Source organism: Salmo salar, unplaced genomic scaffold, assembly GCF_905237065.1.
Source record: "Salmo salar unplaced genomic scaffold, Ssal_v3.1, whole genome shotgun sequence".
In the NCBI taxonomy this organism is placed as follows: Eukaryota; Metazoa; Chordata; class Actinopteri; order Salmoniformes; family Salmonidae; genus Salmo; species Salmo salar.
The window spans coordinates 97,966-123,108 of record NW_025547816.1 but is presented as its reverse complement, the minus strand read 5'-3'; the positions used below and the strand labels follow the sequence as shown (position 1 = coordinate 123,108).

At 50.6% G+C, this 25,143-nt stretch overlaps 1 protein-coding gene across 1 annotated transcript in view; it reads right to left on the bottom strand.

Moving 5' to 3' along the window:
• Positions 1-25,143, bottom strand: part of LOC106592347 (uncharacterized) — a 47,614-nt gene that overhangs the window by 4,674 nt on the left and 17,797 nt on the right. The window contains 5 exon segments of the mRNA XM_045711611.1: positions 283-1,070; positions 1,133-3,342; positions 5,366-5,448; positions 6,030-6,524; positions 15,628-15,894. Of these exon segments, the coding sequence (XP_045567567.1) occupies positions 283-1,070; positions 1,133-3,342; positions 5,366-5,448; positions 6,030-6,524; positions 15,628-15,894 (3,843 nt within the window).

The following is a 25,143-nucleotide window of genomic DNA, read 5'->3' as shown; positions in this document are numbered from 1 at the left end:
GACTAGGGGACCATTACCTTGGAGTGTACTACCTTCAACCAGGCCATTCTGGAGTGTACTACCTTCAACCAGGACCCATAGAGACTAGGGGACCATTACCTTGGAGTGTACTACCTTCAACCAGGACCCATAGGGACTAGGGGACCATTACCTTGGAGTGTACTACCTTCAACCAGGACCCATAGAGACTAGGGGACTATTACCTTGGAGTGTACTACCAGATTAGCTGGTCAGCTGACTGTGGTGAGTGTTGTGTGTGTATTCTTGCGTTTGCGTACTCACCTGCATGGTCAGCCTGGTCTCTCCATGGGAGCTGGTCAGCCTGGTCTCTCCATGGGAGCTGGTCAGCCTGGTCTCTCCATGGGAGCTGGTCAGCTGGCTGTGGTGAGAGTGTGTGTAGGAGGACTGTCCAGAGGCAGGGCCTGGGTGATCCCAGTAATCCTTGTCCATCATCTCCGCCAGAAGATCCATGAGTTCCTCTTCCTGTCTGGGGCTGAAGCCAGGGTTAGGACTGGGGCTAGGACCAGGATTAGGGCTGGGGCTGAAGCCAGGGTTAGGACTGGGGCTAGGACCAGGATTAGGGCTGAGACTGGGGCTGAAGCCAGGGTTAGGACTGGGGCTAGGACCAGGATTAGGACTGAGACTGGGGCTGAAGCCAGGGTTAGGACTGGGGCTAGGACCAGGATTAGGGCTGAGACTGGGGCTGAAGCCAGGGTTAGGACTGGGGCTAGGACCAGGATTAGGACTGAGACTGGGGCTGAAGCCAGGGTTAGAGTTAGGACTGGGGCTAGGACCAGGGTTAGGGCTGGGGCTGAAACCAGGGTTAGGACTGGGGCTGAAGCCAGGGTTAGGACTGGGGCTGAAGCCAGGGTTAGGACTGTGGCCATGGCTGCGTCCAGGGTTAGGGTTAGGACTAGGGCTGGGGCTGAAGCCAGGGTTAGGGCTGGGGCTGCGTCCAGGGTTAGGGTTAGGGCTGGACTCAGTGGGTTGGGTATGGTTCTGGTACCGCTGGGTCCAGGCAGTGTTCTCATAGCTCTTCAGGATCCTCTCCACAGCGCCCGTAATTAGACCTGGAGTCAGACGGACGCAATGCAGCCAGGGTCAGGGGCTTCCAGGGCTGGTCGCTCATTACACCTGGCACACGGAGTCCTGCCCCCCAGCTCCAGGCACACGGAGTCCTGGCCCCCAGCTCCAGGCACACGGAGTCCTGGCCCCCAGCTCCAGGCACACGGAGTCCTGGCCCCCAGCTCCAGGCACACGGAGTCCTGGCCCCCAGCTCCAGGCACACGGAGTCCTGGCCCCCAGCTCCAGGCACACAGAGTCCTGGCCCCCAGCTCCAGGCACACAGAGTCCTGGCCCCCAGCTCCAGGCACACAGAGTCCTGGCCCCCCAGCTCCAGGCACACAGAGTCCTGGCCCCCAGCTCCAGGCACACAGAGTCCTGGCCCCCAGCTCCAGGCACACAGAGTCCTGGCCCCCAGCTCCAGGCACACAGAGTCCTGGCCCCCAGCTCCAGGCACACAGAGTCCTGGCCCCCAGCTCCAGGCACACAGAGTCCTGGCCCCCAGCTCCAGGCACACGGAGTCCTGGCCCCCCAGCTCCAGGCACACGGAGTCCTGGCCCCCCAGCTCCAGGCACACTGAGTCCTGGCCCCCCAGCTCCAGGCACACTGAGTCCTGGCCCCCCAGCTCCAGGCACACTGAGTCCTGGCCCCCCAGCTCCAGGCACACTGAGTCCTGGCCCCCCAGCTCCAGGCACACAGAGTCCTGGCCCCCCAGCGTCAGGTTTAGGGGTGTCCTGCATTGTGGTTGGGCGACACCCAGGTTGCCCAACCTGCCTTGGCCTAGGGTTTGTAGGAGGCTGGGGCGCTGGGCACGACTTAACTGAATGAGGCCTCTCTCCTTGGGCCTTGTTGTCCCTCTTAGGACTGGCACTCACCTCTGGTTCTGGAGCCGTATGTGTAGCCTGGGCAGGCTGCTTGTATTCACCAGAGATGGACCTGTTCAGTGTGGGCTTAGATAGGCTGTTGGGGGGTCCAGCTTTGTGTTTGACCTCAGGGCAGCGTGTTGCCGGGTTAGAAGGCATGTTCCTAAACGTAACTTCTGGGTGTTGGGGTGAAAGGTCAGAGGTGGTGGCAGAGGAGTCAAAGGTCCTGACGGTGACTCCTGGATGAGGGTCAGATGGGGCCAGGGCCTGGCTCAGTTTGATCCCTGAACTCAGCTTCTGAGCTGTGATGTCCCAGATCACCTCCTTCTGTCTGACCTCTGTGTTGTGCCGTGGCGGGAGGTCAAAGTTCGTCTCCCTGGTGACCCCGTGTGTGACCTCGCCACATACCGTCGTACCGTCTGGTGTGCCCCGCTTAGAGACACCCGCTGAGGTAAAACTGTCCTCCGCCTCATCGTCCTCCATCCCTCGACCCATCTCAGCCTGGAAGAGAGTCCTGTTAAACTCAGCAGTGGCCTGTTCCAGCATCTTATTCCTACTGGGGCCCGGAGGGTTGGGGCCCGGAGGGTTGGAGCCCGGAGGGTTGGGGCCCGGAGGGTTGGGGCCCGGAGGGTTGGGGCCCGGAGGGTTGAAGCCTGGAGGGTTGAAGCCTGGAGGGGGTAACTCTAAGGTAAGGTCAAGAAAGATGTGTGAAACGGCTAGGTCTTTGTTTCCAGGTTGTACATGACTCTCTCTCTCAGGGCTTCTAGGACTTCTAGGGTTCTCAACGGGCCTGTAGTCGTGCATCAAGTCTCTCCCAGCAGCACTCACTATGTTGACTTCAGACAGGCTCTTCTGGACAGGCACGTAGGTGGACGACCTGCTGCTGCCGAAGCGGTTCCCGTCGCAGGACCAGCGGTTGTGGCAGCAGCCCACGTTGCAATGGGAGTTAGCGGGAACAGCGCAGGTGGTAAACACCGCCTCCGTCAGAACTTTCCCCTCGTTCTCCTGCAGCATCGCCTCGAACTTCCTCACTATCGATGGGCTGCTGATGCACATCCTGTCTAACAGGAGACAGGGGCTGTGGCACTTCCTGCCTGAGCCACTGAGGGATTCTGGGACATGTAGTTCAGGGGAGGGGCTGGCGAGGTACCATGATGTTGTCCGAGGAGGGATAGGAGGAGGAATCAGCAGAGGGGAGAGCGGAGGGGCTTCTCTCTCCCTCTCAGGGGGCTTGGATGTGGGGTCCTTGACGTGACTGGGGCCACTGGTGGGGTCCATCCTGATGGACAGCCAGTTCTCCTCTTCCAGGGCCCGGAGATCAGCTACCAGCTGCTTCAGGTTGAAGGCAGGGTCCTCCATTCTCTCTCTGGTCGTAACATGGTCCACCTTGGGGAAATACACGGACTCGGTTCGACCCCTTAGGGCAGGGAATCAAAACACAGAAAGAAAGTAAAAAGGTCATTTCATTACAAAGTACAGCGAACATCTAAACTATTTCAATCAACTCTAGGAGAGATCAAGCAGAATGGACAAGCTCACAAAGTACAGCGAACATCTAAACTATTTCAAACACTCTAGGAGAGATCAAGCAGAATGGACAAGCTCACAAAGTACAGCGAACATCTAAACTATTTCAATCAACTCTAGGAGAGATCAAGCAGAATGGACAAGCTCACAAAGCACAGCGAACATCTAAACTATTTCAAACACTCTAGGAGAGATCAAGCAGAATGGACAAGCTCACAAAGTACAGCGAACATCTAAACTATTTCAATCAACTCTAGGAGAGATCAAGCAGAATGGACAAGCTCACAAAGCACAGCGAACATCTAAACTATTTCAATCAACTCTAGGAGAGATCAAGCAGAATGGACAAGCTCACAAAGCACAGCGAACATCTAAACTATTTCAATCAACTCTAGGAGAGATCAAGCAGAATGGACAAGCTCACAAAGCACAGCAAACATCCCAGGTATTTGAAACAGTGACTCCTAGGGCAGAGGACGGAACACAGAGACAGGAAGTCCATACCGTTACAAAGCACAGCCAGCATCTCAGGATTCCCAGGTATTTCATATGATGACTGGTGGCTGCTAAGGCAAATGGAGCAGACCAAGCATGCCTGGTATTTCAACCAGTGGTTCGTAATGCAACATTTAGTTCTGGATGCAGAGTTTAAAAAGCACAGAGAGTATCCCAGGTATTTAACACAGAGAAGGGGTTAGATCCAGCCAAGTGCCATGGTGTTCCCAGCCGAGTACTGGTTAGATCCAACCAAGTGCCATGGTGCTCCCAGCCGAGTACTGGTTAGATCCAACCAAGTGCCATGGTGTTCCCAGCCGAGTACTGGTTAGATCCAACCAAGTGCCATGGTGTTCCCAGCCGAGTACTGGTTAGATCCAACCAAGTGCCATGGTGCTCCCAGCCGAGTACTGGTTAGATCCAACCAAGTGCCATGGTGTTCCCAGCCGAGTACTGGTTAGATCCAACCAAGTGCCATGGTGTTCCCAGCCGAGTACTGGTTAGATCCAACCAAGTGCCATGGTGTTCCCAGCCGAGTACTGGTTAGATCCAACCAAGTGCCATGGTGCTCCCAGCCGAGTACTGGTTAGATCCAACCAAGTGCCATGGTGTTCCCAGCCGAGTACTGGTTAGATCCAACCAAGTGCCATGGTGCCCCCAGCCGAGTACTGGTTAGATCCAACCAAGTGCCATGGTGCTCCCAGCCGAGTACTGGTTAGATCCAACCAAGTGCCATGGTGCTCCCAGGCGAGGACTGGTTAGATCCAGCCAAGGACTGGTTAGATCCAGCCGAGGACTGGTTAGATCCAGCAGAGGACTGGTTAGATCCAGCAGAGGACTGGTTAGATCCAGCAGAGGACTGGTTAGATCCAGCCAAGTGCTATGGTGCTCCCAGCCGAGGACTGGTTAGATCCAGCCAAGTGCTATGGTGCTCCCAGCCGAGGACTGGTTAGATCCAGCTGAGGACTGGTTAGATCCAGCCAAGTGCCAGGATGTTCCCAGCCGAGGACTGGTTAGATCCAGCCGAGGACTGGTTAGATCCAGCTGAGGACTGGTTAAATCCTGCCAAGTGCCAGCATGTTCCCAGCCGAGTACTGGTTAAATCCAGCCAAGTGCCATGGTGCTCCCAGCCGAGTACTGGTTAAATCCAGCCAAGTGCCATGGTGCTCACAGCCGAGTACTGGTTAGATCCAGCCAAGTGCCAGGATGTTCCCAGCCGAGGACTGGTTAGATCCAGCCGAGTACTGGTTAGATCCAGCCAAGTGCCATGGTGCTCCCAGCCGAGTACTGGTTAGATCCAGCCATCGGTAGACAGTGACTGTATCCCACACGGAACCCTATTCCCTATACAGAGGCCCTATGGGCCATGGTCAAAAGTAGTGCACTATACAGGGAATAGTTTGTTGATAGAGTCTTACCTCTTGTCCTCTCCGGACTTCCTACTGATCTCATCCTGGTAGCTACACAGCTCTTCACTCACACGGGCTATCTCATTCAGGGCCTAGAGAGATGAGAGAAGGAGAGAGAGAGAGAGAAGGAGAGAGAGGAGAGAGAGAGAAGCAGAGAGAGAGAGAGAGAATGAGAGGAGAGAGCGAGAGAGAAGGAGAGAGAGAAGGAGAGGAGAGAGAGAAGGAGAGAGAGAAGGAGAGAAAGAGGAGGGAGGGAGAGAAAGAGGAGCAAGGGAGAGAGGGAGGGAGAGTAGAGGAGAGAGGGAGAGAGGGAGAGAGGGAGGAGAAGAGGAGGGAGAGAGAGAGAGAGAGGAGGGAGGAGAGAGAGGAGGGAGGGAGAGGAGGGAGGGAGGAGAGAGGGAGAGAAGAGGAGGGAGAGAGGAGGGAGGGAGAGAGAGAGGGGAGGGAGAGAGGGAGAGAGAGAGAGGGAGGGAGGGAGGGAGAGAGAGGGAGGAAGAAGAGAGAGAAGAGGAGGAGAGAGGAGGGAGGAGGGAGGAGAGAGGAGGGAAAAGAGAGAAAGAGGAGGGAGGGAGAGAGAGGAGGGAGGGAGAGAAGGAGAGATGTACATTACTAAAAGACAAAAACAGACTTGAGAGGGAGGAGCAATAGACAACAGAATGTTGTGTTGACTCACAGCATTGAGGGCTGTATTATTCTCCTTCTTGTCAGTCCATGTCCCAGAGCTCATCTCAGTGCTGTGGGTTAGTCCTACAATAGGTCCACCGTGGGAGACGTGATGGACATCAACCATACCCCCTTTAGAGGGAGAATCTCTGTCAACCCCTCGCAGGATGGCCTCCAGTTCTGTCATGTCCACTTCCTGGTTACCAACACAGGCATCATAGTTACGGGGGTTTCCTCTGTCGCCACGGTGATCCACCCGGTTTCTGTGGGCGGCGAAGTCGTCGTTGCCGTGACGACGGGGGTAGGAGCCGTGTTGGTTGGCGGGCTCTGATTGGCCGCCGCCGCCGCTGCTTCGTGGGTCGGCGGTCGAGTTGTCGCTAAGCATGCTGGATCCTGTGCTGGTGGAATGTACGCTGACACTCAGGGTGACTTCCTCTGTAATCTCTCCGACAGGTTCTCTCATCTCCCCAGATACCTCACGCCTCACCTTCACCTCGTCGTACATCTAGGAGGAGAAAGTCATATCATATAAATGACGTGGAAACAACGTCGATTAAACCAAGTGTGTGGCCAGGGGGAAATGCTTTCACAGGTCTTACCCACAATGCATTAGGGCAGAATCATAATGTATCTGTAGGCGTGAAGTAAAGTGTTACAACAGGAACAGAATCTCATTCTGGGTCTGTGAGTGTTATAACAACATGTTTTATGTTTTAAACTCTTCCATGTAAAGTCCCCTGGTTCTGCGTAGTTCTGGTACCGCTTCCGACAAAACATTTTCACGTATAAATCCATCTGTGGACAGCGGTAGCCCTGGTTACCGTACGTCTCTTCTGCCTGTATGAAGCTTGGATGTCCCTCCTACCATTTCATTGGGTCTTCCGACTGTCCATCAAGTCCTGGCTGAACCTTACTGGTTGAGCCACTAACAACGCATACGCCTGGAATCCTTACATCGCTGTAGCACATTCAGAGATTATTATCTATATTTATTTTACTTTTATTTAACCAGGAAAGTCTGTTAAGAACAAATTCTTATTTATAATGACGGCCTACCGGGGAACAGTGGGTTAACTGTCTTGTTCAGGGGGCAGAACGACAGATTTTTACCTTGTCAGCTCGGGGGATTCAATCTAGAAACCTTTCAGGTGACTGGCCCAACGCTCTAACCACTAAGGCTACCCTGCCGCCAGTAGCATAACAATAATTCATAGATTTTAAACAAAATTCACTTTCTGTTTGTCGTAGATGGACAAGATCAATATGAGATGAAAAAGGCGACTTCCTGACGAGTCCAGGAAGCCGAGCTTGAGCTCTGTGAGATGTTTCCATGGAGAGAGACCTTTAGAAAAGAGACACATCTTCTCTACAACTAAAACATACAAATATGTACTCTACAGGTTCAAATCCTATACACTAAGTCATTTTATAAATCGATTCTAGTATATTTTGAAAAGCCTTATTCATATACAGTTTTGCTGAATAGGAAAAACGTTGTATATAATACTGAAAATATTGTATCATATTTGTACTGTGTACTTGAGTTTGTGTCCTCAAAAATGTCTAGACCTCAGCAATTTATAAGGATTTCTACCTTTCATGGAGAACACAGCATTACTAGCTATTGTTTATGGCCCTCTCGTGATATAATGACTTTTTGGGAGGCTTACGTAGATTACATTTAATTACAGCAGTATAGCGTACACAGCCATAGTAATAAAATACATTGATCCCCATACATAAAACCCATCTGGAACCACTACAGTACTCAGTGAAATATACAACTCTTTAGACTACGTACCCAGAGTAAAACAGCTGGGCCACAGCCTCAGAGTGTTAAACTGAATGGATGACCTTTCCCCTGCTACCACTACGTCCCCAAACGGGACAACTATTTCATCAGGGATGACTCCCAAATGGCACCCTATTCCCTATATAGGTCTCTCTCTGCCTCGCTCTCTGCCTCGCTCTCTGCCTCGCTCTCTGCCTCGCTCTCTGCCTCGCTCTCTGCCTCGCTCTCTGCCTCGCTCTCTGCCTCGCTCTCTGCCTCGTCTCTGCTCTGAGGACTATGCTTCTGCTAACATGCCTCTCTGTAGTGAGGTGAGGACTATGCTTTGGTAAACATGTCTCTCTGTAGTGAGGTCAGGACTATGCTTTGGTAAACATGTCTCTCTGTAGTGAGGTCAGGACTATGCTTTGGTAAACATGTCTCTCTGTAGTGAGGTCAGGACTATGCTTTGGTAAACATGTCTCTCTGTAGTGAGGTCAGGACTATGCTTTGGTAAACATGTCTCTCTGTAGTGAGGTCAGGACTATGCTTTGGTAAACATGTCTCTCTGTAGTGAGGTCAGGACTATGCTTTGGTAAACATGTCTCTCTGTAGTGAGGTCAGGACTATGCTTTGGTAAACATGTCTCTCTGTAGTGAGGTCAGGACTATGCTTTGGTAAACATGTCTCTCTGTAGTGAGGTCAGGACTATGCTTTGGTAAACATGTCTCTCTGTAGTGAGGTCAGGACTATGCTTTGGTAAACATGTCTCTCTGTAGTGAGGTCAGGACTATGCTTTGGTAAACATGTCTCTCTGTAGTGAGGTCAGGACTATGCTTTGGTAAACATGTCTCTCTGTAGTGAGGTCAGGACTATGCTTTGGTAAACATGTCTCTCTGTAGTGAGGTCAGGACTATGCTTTGGTAAACATGTCTCTCTGTAGTGAGGTCAGGACTATGCTTTGGTAAACATGTCTCTCTGTAGTGAGGTCAGGACTATGCTTTGGTAAACATGTCTCTCTGTAGTGAGGTCAGGACTATGCTTTGGTAAACATGTCTCTCTGTAGTGAGGTCAGGACTATGCTTTGGTAAACATGTCTCTCTGTAGTGAGGTCAGGACTATGCTTTGGTAAACATGTCTCTCTGTAGTGAGGTCAGGACTATGCTTTGGTAAACATGTCTCTCTGTAGTGAGGTCAGGACTATGCTTTGGTAAACATGTCTCTCTGTAGTGAGGTCAGGACTATGCTTTGGTAAACATGTCTCTCTGTAGTGAGGTCAGGACTATGCTTTGGTAAACATGTCTCTCTGTAGTGAGGTCAGGACTATGCTTTGGTAAACATGTCTCTCTGTAGTGAGGTCAGGACTATGCTTTGGTAAACATGTCTCTCTGTAGTGAGGTCAGGACTATGCTTTGGTAAACATGTCTCTCTGTAGTGAGGTCAGGACTATGCTTTGGTAAACATGTCTCTCTGTAGTGAGGTCAGGACTATGCTTTGGTAAACATGTCTCTCTGTAGTGAGGTCAGGACTATGCTTTGGTAAACATGTCTCTCTGTAGTGAGGTCAGGACTATGCTTTGGTAAACATGTCTCTCTGTAGTGAGGTCAGGACTATGCTTTGGTAAACATGTCTCTCTGTAGTGAGGTCAGGACTATGCTTTGGTAAACATGTCTCTCTGTAGTGAGGTCAGGACTATGCTTTGGTAAACATGTCTCTCTGTAGTGAGGTCAGGACTATGCTTTGGTAAACATGTCTCTCTGTAGTGAGGTCAGGACTATGCTTTGGTAAACATGTCTCTCTGTAGTGAGGTCAGGACTATGCTTTGGTAAACATGTCTCTCTGTAGTGAGGTCAGGACTATGCTTTGGTAAACATGTCTCTCTGTAGTGAGGTCAGGACTATGCTTTGGTAAACATGTCTCTCTGTAGTGAGGTCAGGACTATGCTTTGGTAAACATGTCTCTCTGTAGTGAGGTCAGGACTATGCTTTGGTAAACATGTCTCTCTGTAGTGAGGTCAGGACTATGCTTTGGTAAACATGTCTCTCTGTAGTGAGGTCAGGACTATGCTTTGGTAAACATGTCTCTCTGTAGTGAGGTCAGGACTATGCTTTGGTAAACATGTCTCTCTGTAGTGAGGTCAGGACTATGCTTTGGTAAACATGTCTCTCTGTAGTGAGGTCAGGACTATGCTTTGGTAAACATGTCTCTCTGTAGTGAGGTCAGGACTATGCTTTGGTAAACATGTCTCTCTGTAGTGAGGTCAGGACTATGCTTTGGTAAACATGTCTCTCTGTAGTGAGGTCAGGACTATGCTTTGGTAAACATGTCTCTCTGTAGTGAGGTCAGGACTATGCTTTGGTAAACATGTCTCTCTGTAGTGAGGTCAGGACTATGCTTTGGTAAACATGTCTCTCTGTAGTGAGGTCAGGACTATGCTTTGGTAAACATGTCTCTCTGTAGTGAGGTCAGGACTATGCTTTGGTAAACATGTCTCTCTGTAGTGAGGTCAGGACTATGCTTTGGTAAACATGTCTCTCTGTAGTGAGGTCAGGACTATGCTTTGGTAAACATGTCTCTCTGTAGTGAGGTCAGGACTATGCTTTGGTAAACATGTCTCTCTGTAGTGAGGTCAGGACTACGCTTTGGTAAACATGTCTCTCTGTAGTGAGGTCAGGACTATGCTTTGGTAAACAGGTCTCTCTGTGGTGAGGTCAGGACTATGCTTTGGTAAACATGTCTCTCTGTAGTGAGGTCAGGACTATGCTTTGGTAAACATGTCTCTCTGTAGTGAGGTCAGGACTATGCTTTGGTAAACATGTCTCCCTGTAGTGAGGTCAGGACTATGCTTTGGGAAACATGTCTCTCTGTAGTGAGGTCAGGACTATGCTTTGGTAAACATGTCTCTCTGTAGTGAGGTCAGGACTATGCTTTGGTAAACATGTCTCTCTGTAGTGAGGTCAGGACTACGCTTTGGTAAACATGTCTCTCTGTAGTGAGGTCAGGACTATGCTTTGGTAAACATGTCTCTCTGTAGTGAGGTCAGGACTATGCTTTGGTAAACATGTCTCTCTGTAGTGAGGTCAGGACTATGCTTTGGTAAACATGTCTCTCTGCCTCTCTATTTTTCCTCTGCGTTTCTTTTTTCCTTATAAATGTTTGTTCTCAGGAGGCCAAATGAGAGCCACATGTTGGTTCAAAGCAGATTGTTCCTTTTGTATTTCTCGTCTCATTAGGAAGCTAATCGCCTAGCCTCTCCTAGCCTCTCCTCGCCTCTCCTCGCCTAGCCTCGCCTCTCCTAGCCTCGCCTCTCCTAGCCTCTCCTCTCCTCGCCTCTCCTCGCCTAGCCTCTCCTCGCCTAGCCTCTCCTCTCCTAGTCTCGCCTCTCCCTGCCTCGCCTCTCCGCTCCCTCGCCTCTCCTCGCCTCTCCTAGCCTCGCCTCTCCTAGCCTCTCCTCGCCTCTCCTAGCCTCTCCGCCTCTCCTAGCCTCTCCTCTCCTAGCCTCTCCTCTCCTCGCCTCTCCTCCTCCTAGCCTCTCCTCTCCTCGCCTAGCCTCTCCTCCCTAGCCTCTCCTAGCCTCTCCTAGCCTCTCCTAGCCTCTCCTCTCCTAGCCTCTCCTCTCCTAGCCTCTCCTCTCCTAGCCTCTCCTAGCCTCTCCTAGCCTCTCCTAGCCTCTCCTAGCCTCTCCTAGCCTCTCCTAGCCTGAGTGTGTCAGATTTCGAGCCTTCTGTATTGGATGTCCCCTGATGTTCTCCATTCACTAGCTACCCACTGCCTCCTCATCTCCTTCCCTTTCTCCACCTCTCATCTCCTTCCCTTTCTCCACCTCTCCTCTCTCCTTCCATCCTCTCGTCATCACCTGATCCTCTCGCTCTCCTCCCACCTCTCTCCCTCCCACCTCTCCTCCCTCCCTCCCCCCTCTCTCCCTCCCCTCTCTCTCCCTCCTCCCACCTCTCCTCCCTCCCCTCTCTCTCCCTCTACTCCCACCTCTCCTCCCACCTCTCTCCCTCTCCCACTCTCCTCTCACCTATGTACATATTCTCATTCACCCCTTTAGATTTGTGTGTATTAGGTAGTTGTTGTGAAATTGTTAGATTACTTGTTAGATATTTACTGCACTGTTGGAACTAGAAGCACAAGCATTTCGCTACACTCGCATTGACATCTGCTAACCATGTGTATGTGTGACAAATATATTTGATTTGATTTAAAGAACATCTAGCCGCTCGAGAGCACCCTTACCTACCGATCTATAAATGATGTCTCTGTAATCTAGCACGGGTAGGATGGTCATCTGAATCAGGGTTAGTTTGGCACCTGGCGTGAAAGAGGAGCGATTTACGATAGAGGAAACCAAGTCTAGATTTAACTTTAGCCTGCAGCTTGGATATGTGTTGAGAGAAGGACAGTGTACCGTCTAGCCATACTCACAAGTACTTGTATGAGGTGACTACCTCAATGTTTCCTAAAGCATAGCCCCTAACCTTACTGCAACTGTACTGGGATCAGTATTAGTTGGTCTTATGTTTCCTAAAGCATAGCCCCTAACCTTACTGCAACTGTACTGGGATCAGTATTAGTTGGTCTTATGTTTCCTAAAGCATAGCCCCTAACCTTACTGCAGCTGTACTGGGATCAGTATTAGTTGGTCTTATGTTTCCTAAAGCATAGCCCCTAACCTTACTGCAACTGTACTGGGATCAGTATTAGTTGGTCTTATGTTTCCTAAAGCATAGCCCCTAACCTTACTGCAGCTGTACTGGGATCAGTATTAGTTGGTCTTATGTTTCCTAAAGCATAGCCCCTAACCTTACTGCAACTGTACTGGGATCAGTATTAGTTGGTCTCCCAAAGCATAGCCCCTAACCTTACTGCAGCTGTACTGGGATCAGTATTAGTTGGTCTTATGTTTCCTAAAGCATAGCCCCTAACCTTACTGCAGCTGTACTGGGATCAGTATTAGTTGGTCTTATGTTTCTCAAAGCATAGCCCCTAACCTTACTGCAGCTGTACTGGGATCAGTATTAGTTGGTCTTATGTTTCTCAAAGCATAGCCCCTAACCTTACTGCAGCTGTACTGGGATCAGTATTAGTTGGTCTCCCAAAGCAGCCCCACTGTGTCTGTTTTTTCCTAAAGCATAGCCCCTAACCTTACTGCAGCTGTACTGGGATCAGTATTAGTTGGTCTTATGTTTCCCAAAGCATAGCCCCTAACCTTACTGCAGCTGTACTGGGATCAGTATTAGTTGGTCTCCCAAAGCATAGCCCCTAACCTTACTGCAGCTGTACTGGGATCAGTATTAGTTGGTCTGCCAAAGCATAGCCCCTAACCTTACTGTCCGGCCGGTATTAGTTGGTCTTATGTTTCCTAAAGCATAGCCCCTAACCTTACTGCAGCTGTACTGGGATCAGTATTAGTTGGTCTGCCAAAGCATAGCCCCTAACCTTACTGCAGCTGTACTGGGATCAGTATTAGTTGGTCTCCCAAAGCATAGCCCCTAACCTTACTGCAGCTGTACTGGGATCAGTATTAGTTGCTCTGCCAAAGCATAGCCCCTAACATCACTGCAGCTGTACTGGGATCAGTATTAGTTGGTCTTATGTTTCTCAAAGCATAGCCCCTAACCTTACTGTAGCTGTACTGGGATCAGTATTAGTTGGTCTGCCAAAGCATAGGCCCTAACCTTACTGTAGCTGTACTGGGATCAGTATTAGTTGGTCTGCCAAAGCATAGCCCCTAACCTTACTGCAGCTGTACTGGGATCAGTATTAGTTGGTCTCCCAAAGCATAGCCACTAACCTTACTGCAGCTGTACTGGGATCAGTATTAGTTGGTCCCATGTTTCCCAAAGCATAGCCCCTAACCTTACTGTAGCTGTACTGGGATCAGTATTAGTTGGTCTGCCAAAGCATAGCCCCTAACCTTACTGCAGCTGTACTGGGATCAGTATTAGTTGGTCTCCCAAAGCATAGCCACTAACCTTACTGCAGCTGTACTGGGATCAGTATTAGTTGGTCCCATGTTTCCCAAAGCATAGCCCCTAACCTTACTGTAGCTGTACTGGGATCAGTATTAGTTGGTCTCCCAAAGCATAGCCACTAACCTTACTGCAGCTGTACTGGGATCAGTATTAGTTGGTCCCATGTTTCCCAAAGCATAGCCCCTAACCTTACTGTAGCTGTACTGGGATCAGTATTAGTTGGTCTGCCAAAGCATAGCCCCTAACCTTACTGCAGCTGTACTGGGATCAGTATTAGTTGGTCTTATGTTTCCCAAAGCATAGCCCCTAACCTTACTGTAGCTGTACTGGGATCAGTATTAGTTGGTCTGCCAAAGCAGAACAGGAGGACAGTACCTTAGACTATAGAGATATAGCAGGACCAGTGAGCTCCAAGGACTTTGTCCCATTACTCTGCAGAACATGACTATATGAATGGCTACTTTGTTAGGATTGTTTCAATAGGACTGGTCACATGTCAATGACTCTTTCACTATGTTTCCAATAGTTGCTGTTAGCACCACTCTTCAACCACAAAACATCACCACATTCTGCTTTACAGCTCAGCCAACCTGGTCCCAGATCTGTCCTGTCTTTCCAGCTGCTATGGGCAATGTCATGACAAACAGATCTGGGATCAGGCTACAAAACATCACCACATTCTGCTTTACAGCTCAGCCAACCTGGTCCCAGATCTGTCCTGTCTTTCCAGCTGCTATGGGCAATGTCATGACAAACAGATCTGGGATCAGGCTACAAAACATCACCACATTCTGCTTTACAGCTCAGCCAACCTGGTCCCAGATCTGTCCTGTCTTTCCAGCTGCTATGGGCAATGTCATGACAAACAGATCTGGGATCAGGCTACAGCCAAACACTTCACATACTAGTCTACAGGTCCAGTGTCAGGGGATTTGTTGTAACAAAAAACTGTAAAATGCTGGAAAAACAAAACAAACAAACTCTCCAGTGTCATGGCTCACCTCCTCTCCCCTCCTCTCCCTCCTCTCCCTCCTCTCCCCTCCTCTCACCTCCTCTCACCCTACCTCCTCTGCATGTCTCCCAGCTGGCTCTCCCACTCCTTCCTCTCAGAGATAAATCTCTCCCCTCTCACCTCCTCTCACCCCCTCTCCTCTCACCCATCTCACCTCCTCTCACCCCCTCTCCTCTCACCCATCTCACCTCCTCTCACCCCTCTCTCCTCTCACCCATCTCACCTCCTGTATCTTCCTCTGCATGTCTCCCAGCTGGCTCTCCCACTACCTTCCTCTCACCTCCTGTATCTTCCTCTGCATGTCTCCCAGCTGGCTCTCCCACTACCTTCCTCTCACCTCCTGTATCTTCCTCTGCATGTCTCCCAGCTGGCTCTCCCACTACCTTCCTCTCACCTCCTGTATCTTCCTCTGCATGTCTCCCAGCTGGCTCTCCCACTACCTTCCTCTCACCTCCTGTATCTTCCTCTGCATGTCTCCCAGCTGGCTCTCCCACTACCTTCCTCTCACCTCCTGTATCTTCCTCTGCATGTCTCCCAGCTGGCTCTCCCACTACCTTCCTCTCACCTCCTGTATCTTCCTCTGCATGTCTCCCAGCTGGCTCTCCCACTACCTTCCTCTCACCTCCTGTATCTTCCTCTGCATGTCTCCCAGCTGGCTCTCCCACTACCTTCCTCTCACCTCCTGTATCTTCCTCTGCATGTCTCCCAGCTGGCTCTCCCACTACCTTCCTCTCACCTCCTGTATCTTCCTCTGCATGTCTCCCAGCTGGCTCTCCCACTACCTTCCTCTCACCTCCTGTATCTTCCTCTGCATGTCTCCCAGCTGGCTCTCCCACTACCTTCCTCTCACCTCCTGTATCTTCCTCTGCATGTCTCCCAGCTGGCTCTCCCACTCCTTCCTCTCAGAGTTGAATCTCTCCAGCAGTTCAGACTTCTCTCGGACCCAGCCCTTCTCGCTGAGCTCCAGCCTGCAGCGCACGTCCATGGCTGCCGTGTGGGTGTCAACCAGCAGCCTCCTCTGCTGCTCTCTGTCCCTCCGATGAAGAGTACTCTCCCTGGGCTCTGGACTCTGAGTTCTCAGCCCCAACTCAACGACAGGACCTCCTCTAGCCTCCAACTGGACAGGAAGAGAGAGATGGAGGGAGAGATGGAGAGGGGGGAGTAAAGAGAGAGGCAGGCAGGGAGAGAGGGAGATGGAGAAGGGGGAGTAGAGAGAGAGGCAGGCAGGGAGAGAGGGAGATGGAGAAGGGGGAGTAGAGAGGCAGGCAGGGAGAGAGGGAGATGGAGAAGGGGGTAGAGAGAGAGGCAGGCAGGGAGAGAGAAAGGAGATGGAGAGAGAGGAGGAGAGAGGGGAGACAGGGGAGTAAGAGAGAGGAGAGGGAGTAGAAGGGGGAGTAGAGAGAGAGGCAGGCAGGGAGAGGGGGAGATGGAGAAGGGAGAGAGAGAGAGGCAGGCAGGGAGAGAGGGAGATGGAGAAGGGGGAGTAGAGAGAGAGGCAGGCAGGGAGAGAGGGGGAGATGGAGAAGGGGGAGTAGAGAGAGAGGCAGGCAGGGAGAGAGGGGGAGATGGAGAAGGGGGAGTAGAGAGAGAGGCAGGCAGGGAGAGAGAGCAGACAAGATAATTAGGTGGGAGAGAATGTCAGGGAGTGTCAGGAAGAGGGGTGGAGGGAGAGAAGGACCAGGGGGAGGAGAGGAAAGGGAGAATTCAGAGAACGGATGGAAGGGATTAAAAGATCATAACTCAAAGGAGTTGATGGTCAACCTCTCCTGTCTCTCCTGTCTCTCATCATCTGACAGGATATCACAGCTGCCTCTACACAGTTCCTTTCCTGTCTGTGGTCCTGTCTCCCTGTCTTGTCTCTGGACCCATCTACAGAGTAGTTGTTAAAAAGGGGAGTACATTTTTTAAAAACTTTATTTAACTAGGCAAGTCTGTTAAGAACAAATTCTTATTTATAATGACGGTCTACTGGGGAACAGTGGGTTAACTGCCTTGTTCAGGGGCAGAACAACAGATTTTTACCTTGTCAGCTCGGGGGATTCGATCTAGCAACCTTTCGGTTACTAGTCCAACGCTCTAACCACTAGGCTACCTGCCGCCCCTCCACTCTAACCACTACCCTGCCGCCCCTCCACTCTAACCACTAGGCTACCTGCCGCCCCTCCACTCTAACCACTAGGCTACCTGCCTCCCCTCTCTAACCACTAGGCTACCCTGCCGCCCTCCACTCTAACCACTAGGCTACCCTGCCGCCCCTCCACTCTAACCACTAGGCTACCCTGCCGCCCTCCACTCTAACCACTAGGCTACCTGCCGCCCCTCCACTCTAACCACTAGGCTACCTGCCGTCCCTCCACTCTAACCACTAGGCTACCCTGCCGTCCCTCCACTCTAACCACTAGGCTACCCTGCCGTCCCTCCACTCTAACCACTAGGCTACCTGCCGCCCCTCCACTCTAACCACTAGGCTACCCTGCCGCCCCTCCACTCTAACCACTAGGCTACCTGCCGCCCCTCCACTCTAACCACTAGGCTACCTGCCGCCCCTCCACTCTAACCACTAGGCTACCTGCCGCCCTCCACTCTAACCACTAGGCTACCTGCCGCCCCTCCTCTCTAACCACTAGGCTACCTGCCGTCCCTCCACTCTAACCACTAGGCTACCCTGCCGCCCCTCCACTCTAACCACTAGGCTACCCTGCCGCCCCTCCACTCTAACCACTAGGCTACCCTGCCGCCCTCCACTCTAACCACTAGGCTACCTGCCGCCCTCCACTCTAACCACTAGGCTACCCTGCCGCCCCTCCACTCTAACCACTAGGCTACCCTGCCGCCCCTCCACTCTAACCACTAGGCTACCCTGCCGCCCCTCCACTCTAACCACTAGGCTACCTGCCGTCCCTCCACTCTAACCACTAGGCTACCTGCCGTCCCTCCACTCTAACCACTAGGCTACCTGCCGTCCCTCCACTCTAACCACTAGGCTACCTGCCGTCCCTCCACTCTAACCACTAGGCTACCTGCCGTCCCTCCACTCTAACCACTAGGCTACCTGCCGTCCCTCCACTCTAACCACTAGGCTACCTGCCGCCCCTCCACTCTAACCACTAGGCTACCTCCCGCCCCTCCACTCTAACCACTAGGCTACCTGCCGCCCCTCCACTCTAACCACTAGGCTACCCTGCCGCCCCTCCACTCTAACCACTATGCTACCCTGCCGCCCCTCCACTCTAACCACTACCCTGCCTAGTGTCCATACATCAGACACAAACATCTGCTGTTTAGGCCAATTCAGGAAATCTTGTATTTTTAATACCAACTAGTTGTGTTGACTGTGAGTGGTTTGGGTTAAGAAGGGCAGCGTTAAGGGAATCAGTCCTCTCTCTCTCTGTGTGGTCAATATAACCCTTAGAGAAACTATACTGGCTGTGGAGCTGGAATGAGACCAGGACAATGCTTCTCTCTGTAGTAAGTACACATAGACTTGGATCCAAAATGGCATCCTATTCCCTATATAGTGAACTACTTTTGACCAGGGCCCGTGGTGGTCCCGTAACTAAGGGCCATGAAGTTATGGAGTACTGGTGGGCCGTAACTAAGGGCCATGAAGTTATGGAGTACTGGTGGTCCCGTAACTAAGGGCGATGAAGTACTGGTGGTCCCGTAACTAAGGGCCATGAAGTACTGGTGGTCCCGTGGCTAAGGGCCATGAAGTACTGGTGGTCCCGTAACTAAGGGCCATGAAGTTATGGAGTACTGGTGGGCCATAACTAAGGGCAATGAAGTACTGGTGGTCCCGTGGCTAAGGGCCATGAAGTATTGGTGGTCCCGTAACTAAGGGCCATTAAGTACTGGTGGTCCTGTGGCTAAGGGCCATGAAGTACTGGTGGTCCCGTAACTAAGGGCCATGAAGTACTGGTGGTCCCGTAACTAAGGGCCATGAAGTACTGGTGGTCCCGTAACTAAGGGCCATGAAGTACTGGTGGTCCCGTAACTTAGGGCCATGAAGTACTGGTGGTCCCGTGGCTAAGGGCCATGAAGTACTGGTGGTCCCGTAGCTAAGGGCCATGAAGTACTGGTGGTCCCGTAACTAAGGGCCATGGAGTACTGGTGGTCCCGTAACTAAGGGCCATGAAGTACTGGTGGTCCCGTAACTAAGGGCCATGAAGTACTGGTGGTACCGTAACTAAGGGCCATGAAGTACTGGTGGTCCCGTAACTAAGGGCCATGAAGTACTGGTGGTCCCGTAACTAAGGGCCATGAAGTACTGGTGGTCCCGTAACTAAGGGCCATGAAGTACTGGTGGTCCCGTAACTAAGGGCCATGAAGTTATGGAGTACTGGTGGGCCATAACTAAGGGCAATGAAGTACTGGTGGTCCCGTGGCTAAGGGCCATGAAGTATTGGTGGTCCCGTAACTAAGGGCCATTAAGTACTGGTGGTCCTGTGGCTAAGGGCCATGAAGTACTGGTGGTCCCGTAACTAAGGGCCATGAAGTACTGGTGGTCCCATAACTAAGGGCCATGAAGTACTGGTGGTCCCGTAACTAAGGGCCATGAAGTACTGGTGGTCCCGTAACTTAGGGCCATGAAGTACTGGTGGTCCCGTGGCTAAGGGCCATGAAGTACTGGTGGTCCCGTAGCTAAGGGCCATGAAGTACTGGTGGTCCCGTAACTAAGGGCCATGAAGTACTGGTGGTCCCGTAACTAAGGGCCATGAAGTACTGGTGGTCCCGTAACTAAGGGCCATGAAGTACTGGTGGTCCCGTAACTAAGGGCCATGAAGTACTGGTGGTCCTGTGGCTAAGGGCCATGAAGTACTGGTGGTCCCATAACTAAGGGCCATGAAGTACTGGTGGTCCCGTAACTAAGGGCCATGAAGTACTGGTGGTCCTGTGGCTAAGGGCCATGAAGTACTGGTGGTCCCGTGGCTAAGGGCCATGAAGGTATAGAGTACTGGTGGGCCCGTAACTAAGGGCCATGGAGTACTGGTGGTCCCGTAACTAAGGGCCATGAAGTACTGGTGGTCCCGTAACTAAGGGCCATGGAGTACTGGTGGTCCCGTAACTAAGGGCCATGGAGTACTGGTGGTCCCGTAACTAAGGGCCATGGAGTACTGGTGGTCCCGTAACTAAGGGCCATGAAGTACTGGTGGTCCCGTGGCTAAGGGCCATGGAGTACTGGTGGTCCCGTAACTAAGGGCCATGAAGTACTGGTGGTCCCGTAACTAAGGGCCATGAAGTACTGGTGGTCCCGTGGCTAAGGGCCATGAAGTACTGGTGGTCCCGTAACTAAGGGCCATGGAGTACTGGTGGTCCCGTGGCTAAGGGCCATGAAGTTATGGAGTACGAAGAGAACACCGTTTCTCCTTGTCTCTCTGGTCCCTCTGGTTGTGTCCTAAATGGCACCTTATTCCCAATATAGTGCACTACTTTTGACCAGGGCCCATTAGTGCAGCATATAGGAACTAGTGTCCCATTTGGGAAGCATCGTCTGTCTGTCTGAGGTCTTTGAACGCTCTGTGTAATTGCAGTGGCAGGATGACTGGAGCTGTCCAGTCTATTCCTAACCAAACAGGAACAGGAATACACAGAGAGTGCTACTGCTGTAACTCAGAGGTTAAATTGAGACGGAGGCTGATGCTCTTCTTGGCAGTGAGGTATGTATATTCCAGGAGGACCTGTAACAACAATGGTTGACTAGAGTCTTACAGTTCTCCAGACAGGCTGGCAGACACAGACAGACAGACAGACAGACAGACAGACAGACAGACAGACAGACAGACAGACAGACAGACAGACAGACAGACAGACAGACAGACAGACAGACAGACAGACAGACAGACAGACAGTAAAACACAGAGGAGGCAGGCTGGAAGGCAGACAGTAAAAGACAGAGGCAGGCTGGCAGACAGACAGCAAAAGACAGAGACAGGCTGGCAGACAGACAGCAAAAGACAGAGACAGGCTGGCAGACAGAGACAGGCTGGCTGGCAGACATAGAATAAACACACAACAGCAGCCATCTCCTGCTGCTTTAGGACTGGACAGTGTGTCCGTGTGTGTCCGTGTGTGTCCGTGTGTGTGTCCCCGTGTGTGTGTGTCCGTGTGTGTGTGTGTGTCCGTGTGTGTGTGTAAAGGTAACAGTATCATCGTGGTCTCTCTCTATTAATAGGAGCCTCAACCAACCAGCCAATGCTGTACAGAGTTACAATGTCACATACATTCCTCAGGGAGCGGTGGGGCTGGAAGGACAAGTGAGATGTTTCTGCTTGACAAACATCTAAAGTATGTGGACAAATATGCCTGCAGATATCCGGCTCGGCCCCAGGATGCTTGGTGGTGGTAAGACCTGTTAGCTCAGCCCCAGGATGCTTGGTGGTAAGACCTGGTAGCTCAGCCCCAGGATGCTTGGTGGTGGTAAGACCTGGTAGCTCAGCCCCAGGATGCTTGGTGGTGGTAAGACCTGGTAGCTCAGCCCCAGGATGCTTAGTGGTGGTAAGACCTGGTAGCTCAGCCCCAGGATGCTTGGTGGTAAGACCTGGTAGCTCAGCCCCAGGATGCTTGGTGGTGGTAAGACCTGGTAGCTCAGCCCCAGGATGCTTGGTGGTGGTAAGACCTGGTAGCTCAGCCCCAGGATGCTTGGTGGTGGTAAGACCTGGTAGCTCAGCCCCAGGATGCTTGGTGGTGGTAAGACCTGGTAGCTCAGCCCCAGGATGCTTAGTGGTGGTAAGACCTGGTAGCTCAGCCCCAGGATGCTTGGTGGTGGTAAGACCTGGTAGCTCAGCCCCAGGATGCTTAGTGGTAAGAGCTGGTAGCTCAGCCCCAGGATGCTTGGTGGTAAGACCCGGTAGCTCAGCCCCAGGATGATTGGTGGTAAGACCTGGTAGCTCAGCCCCAGGATGCTTGGTGGTGGTAAGACCTGGTAGCTCAGCCCCAGGATGATTGGTGGTAAGACCTGGTAGCTCGAAGACACAGGATGCATGGCACCCTATTCCCTACATACAGTAGTGCACTACTTTTGACCAGGGCCCATAGGAAATAGGGAGCCCTTCGAGACAAACCGCAGGCTGTGTATAACTGTCTATAAACTAAACTGTGGCAGCAGGATGTGGCTGAGAGGCGAAAACAGCTTTTACAATGGAGCTAACCCCTCCCTGCACATCACCAGGCTATGCCAGACCAACATTCCATTTATTAATATAGAACACTGTGGACTCACACAGAACCATCAGAACTCTGGGAAACAACAAGTGAATTCTAGAAGCTGATGTGGTCTGACAATCATTAATATAGAACACTGTGGACTCACACAGAACCATCAGAACTCTGGGGAACAACAAGTGAATTCTAGAAGCTGATGTGGTCTGACAATCATTAATATAGAACACTGTGGACTCACACAGAACCATCAGAACTCTGGGGAACAACGAGTGAATTCTAGAAGCTGATGTGGTCTGACAATCATTAATATAGAACACTGTGGACTCACACAGAACCATCAGAACTCTGGGGAACAACGAGTGAATTCTAGAAGCTGATGTGGTCTGACAATCATTAATATAGAACACTGTGGACTCACACAGAACCATCAGAACTCTGGGGAACAACGAGTGAATTCTAGAAGCTGATGTGGTCTGACAATCATTAATATAGAACACTGTGGACTCACACAGAACCATCAGAACTCTGGGGAACAACAAGTGAATTCTAGAAGCTGGGAGTGTTTTGATCATGGAATAGTTTTAACACTGAACACAGTTCCTCTTCATAACTAGTTAGTGAACAGACTGGACTGTTTATATTCTTAGTACGAGACCAACATGGGATCCTGACAGATGACTGGGTCATACAGCACAGGGGTGTACGGTACAAGCTTCACCCACAATCACACACACGCGCACACACACGCACACGTTCAGTTTCTATGCTTCAGTCATGCTTTAATTCCAGACCTATGTAAGGAGATGTTGTGTTACTCTGTTAAGTGAAAGGTCTGTTTAGTATGAGTCCATAGCTATCCCCTGTTTAGGATGAGTCCATATCTATCCCCTGTTTAGTATGAGTCCATATCTATCCCCTGTTTAGGATGAGTCCATATCTATCCCCTGTTTAGGATGAGTCCATATCTATCCCCTGTTTAGGATGAGTCCATATCTATCCCCTGTTTAGGATGAGTCCATATCTATCCCCTGTTTAGGATGAGTCCATATCTATCCCCTGTTTAGGATGAGTCCATATCTATCCCCTGTTTAGTATGAGTCCATATCTATCCCCTGTTTAGTATGAGTCCATATCTATCCCCTGTTTAGTATGAGTCCATATCTATCCCCTGTTTAGGATGAGTCCATATCTATCCCCTGTTTAGGATGAGTCCATATCTATCCCCTGTTTAGGATGAGTCCATATCTATCCCCTGTTTAGTATGAGTCCATATCTATCCCCTGTTTAGTATGAGTCCATATCTATCCCCTGTTTAGTATGAGTCCATATCTATCCCCTGTTTAGTATGAGTCCATATCTATCCCCTGTTTAGGATGAGTCCATATCTATCCCCTGTTTAGGATGAGTCCATATCTATCCCCTGTTTAGGATGAGTCCATATCTATCCCCTGTTTAGGATGAGTCCATATCTATCCCCTGTTTAGGATGAGTCCATATCTATCCCCTGTTTAGTATGAGTCCATATCTATCCCCTGTTTAGGATGAGTCCATATCTATCCCCTGTTTAGGATGAGTCCATATCTATCCCCTGTTTAGGATGAGTCCATATCTATCCCCTGTTTAGGATGAGTCCATATCTATCCCCTGTTTAGTATGAGTCCATATCTATCCCCTGTTTAGTATGAGTCCATATCTATCCCCTGTTTAGTATGAGTCCATATCTATCCCCTGTTTAGTATGAGTCCATATCTATCCCCTGTTTAGGATGAGTCCATATCTATCCCCTGTTTAGGATGAGTCCATATCTATCCCCTGTTTAGGATGAGTCCATATCTATCCCCTGTTTAGGATGAGTCCATATCTATCCCCTGTTTAGGATGAGTCCATATCTATCCCCTGTTTAGTATGAGTCCATATCTATCCCCTGTTTAGGATGAGTCCATATCTATCCCCTGTTTAGGATGAGTCCATATCTATCCCCTGTTTAGGATGAGTCCATATCTATCCCCTGTTTAGGATGAGTCCATATCTATCCCCTGTTTAGGATGAGTCCATATCTATCCCCTGTTTAGTATGAGTCCATATCTATCCCCTGTTTAGTATGAGTCCATATCTATCCCCTGTTTAGGATGAGTCCATATCTATCCCCTGTTTAGGATGAGTCCATATCTATCCCCTGTTTAGGATGAGTCCATATCTATCCCCTGTTTAGGATGAGTCCATATCTATCCCCTGTTTAGGATGAGTCCATATCTATCCCCTGTTTAGGATGAGTCCATATCTATCCCCTGTTTAGTATGAGTCCATATCTATCCCCTGTTTAGTATGAGTCCATATCTATCCCCTGTTTAGGATGAGTCCATATCTATCCCCTGTTTAGGATGAGTCCATATCTATCCCCTGTTTAGAATGAGTCCATATCTATCCCCTGTTTAGTATGAGTCCATATCTATCCCCTGTTTAGGATGAGTCCATATCTATCCCCTGTTTAGGATGAGTCCATATCTATCCCCTGTTTAGTATGAGTCCATATCTATCCCCTTCCTGTTTAGGATGAGTCCATATCTATCCCCTGTTTAGTATGAGTCCATATCTATCCCCTGTTTAGTATGAGTCCATATCTATCCCCTGTTTAGGATGAGTCCATATCTATCCCCTGTTTAGGATGAGTCCATATCTATCCCCTGTTTAGGATGAGTCCATATCTATCCCCTGTTTACATGAAAGCTTAGAGAAAAGCTGTGTACTTTCCCAGACTCTGGTTTTCCACACAGTCTGTCCATTGTCTTGTCTGTCTGTCTGTCTGTCTGTCTGTCTGTCTGTCTGTCTGTCTGTCTGTCTGTCTGTCTGTCTGTCTGTCTGTCTGTCTGTCTGTTGTCGTCGTTGTCTGTCTGTCTGTCTGTCTGTCTGTCTGTCTGTCTGTCTGTCTTGTCTTCAGACCCTGAATCCCCTCATCCAATTGATTGGTCACACATTCACAGATCACAGATCCCACCATGTGATGCGAGCATGACTCTTCTAACCACATCACAGGCCTCTGAAAGATGGCTGACTGTGTCCTACAGTACTGACACAGAGAGATATTATAGAGGGAGATGGCTGACTGTGTCCTACAGTACTGACACAGAGAGATATTATAGAGGGAGATGGCTGACTGTGTCCTACAGTACTGACACAGAGAGATATTATAGAGGGAGATGGCTGA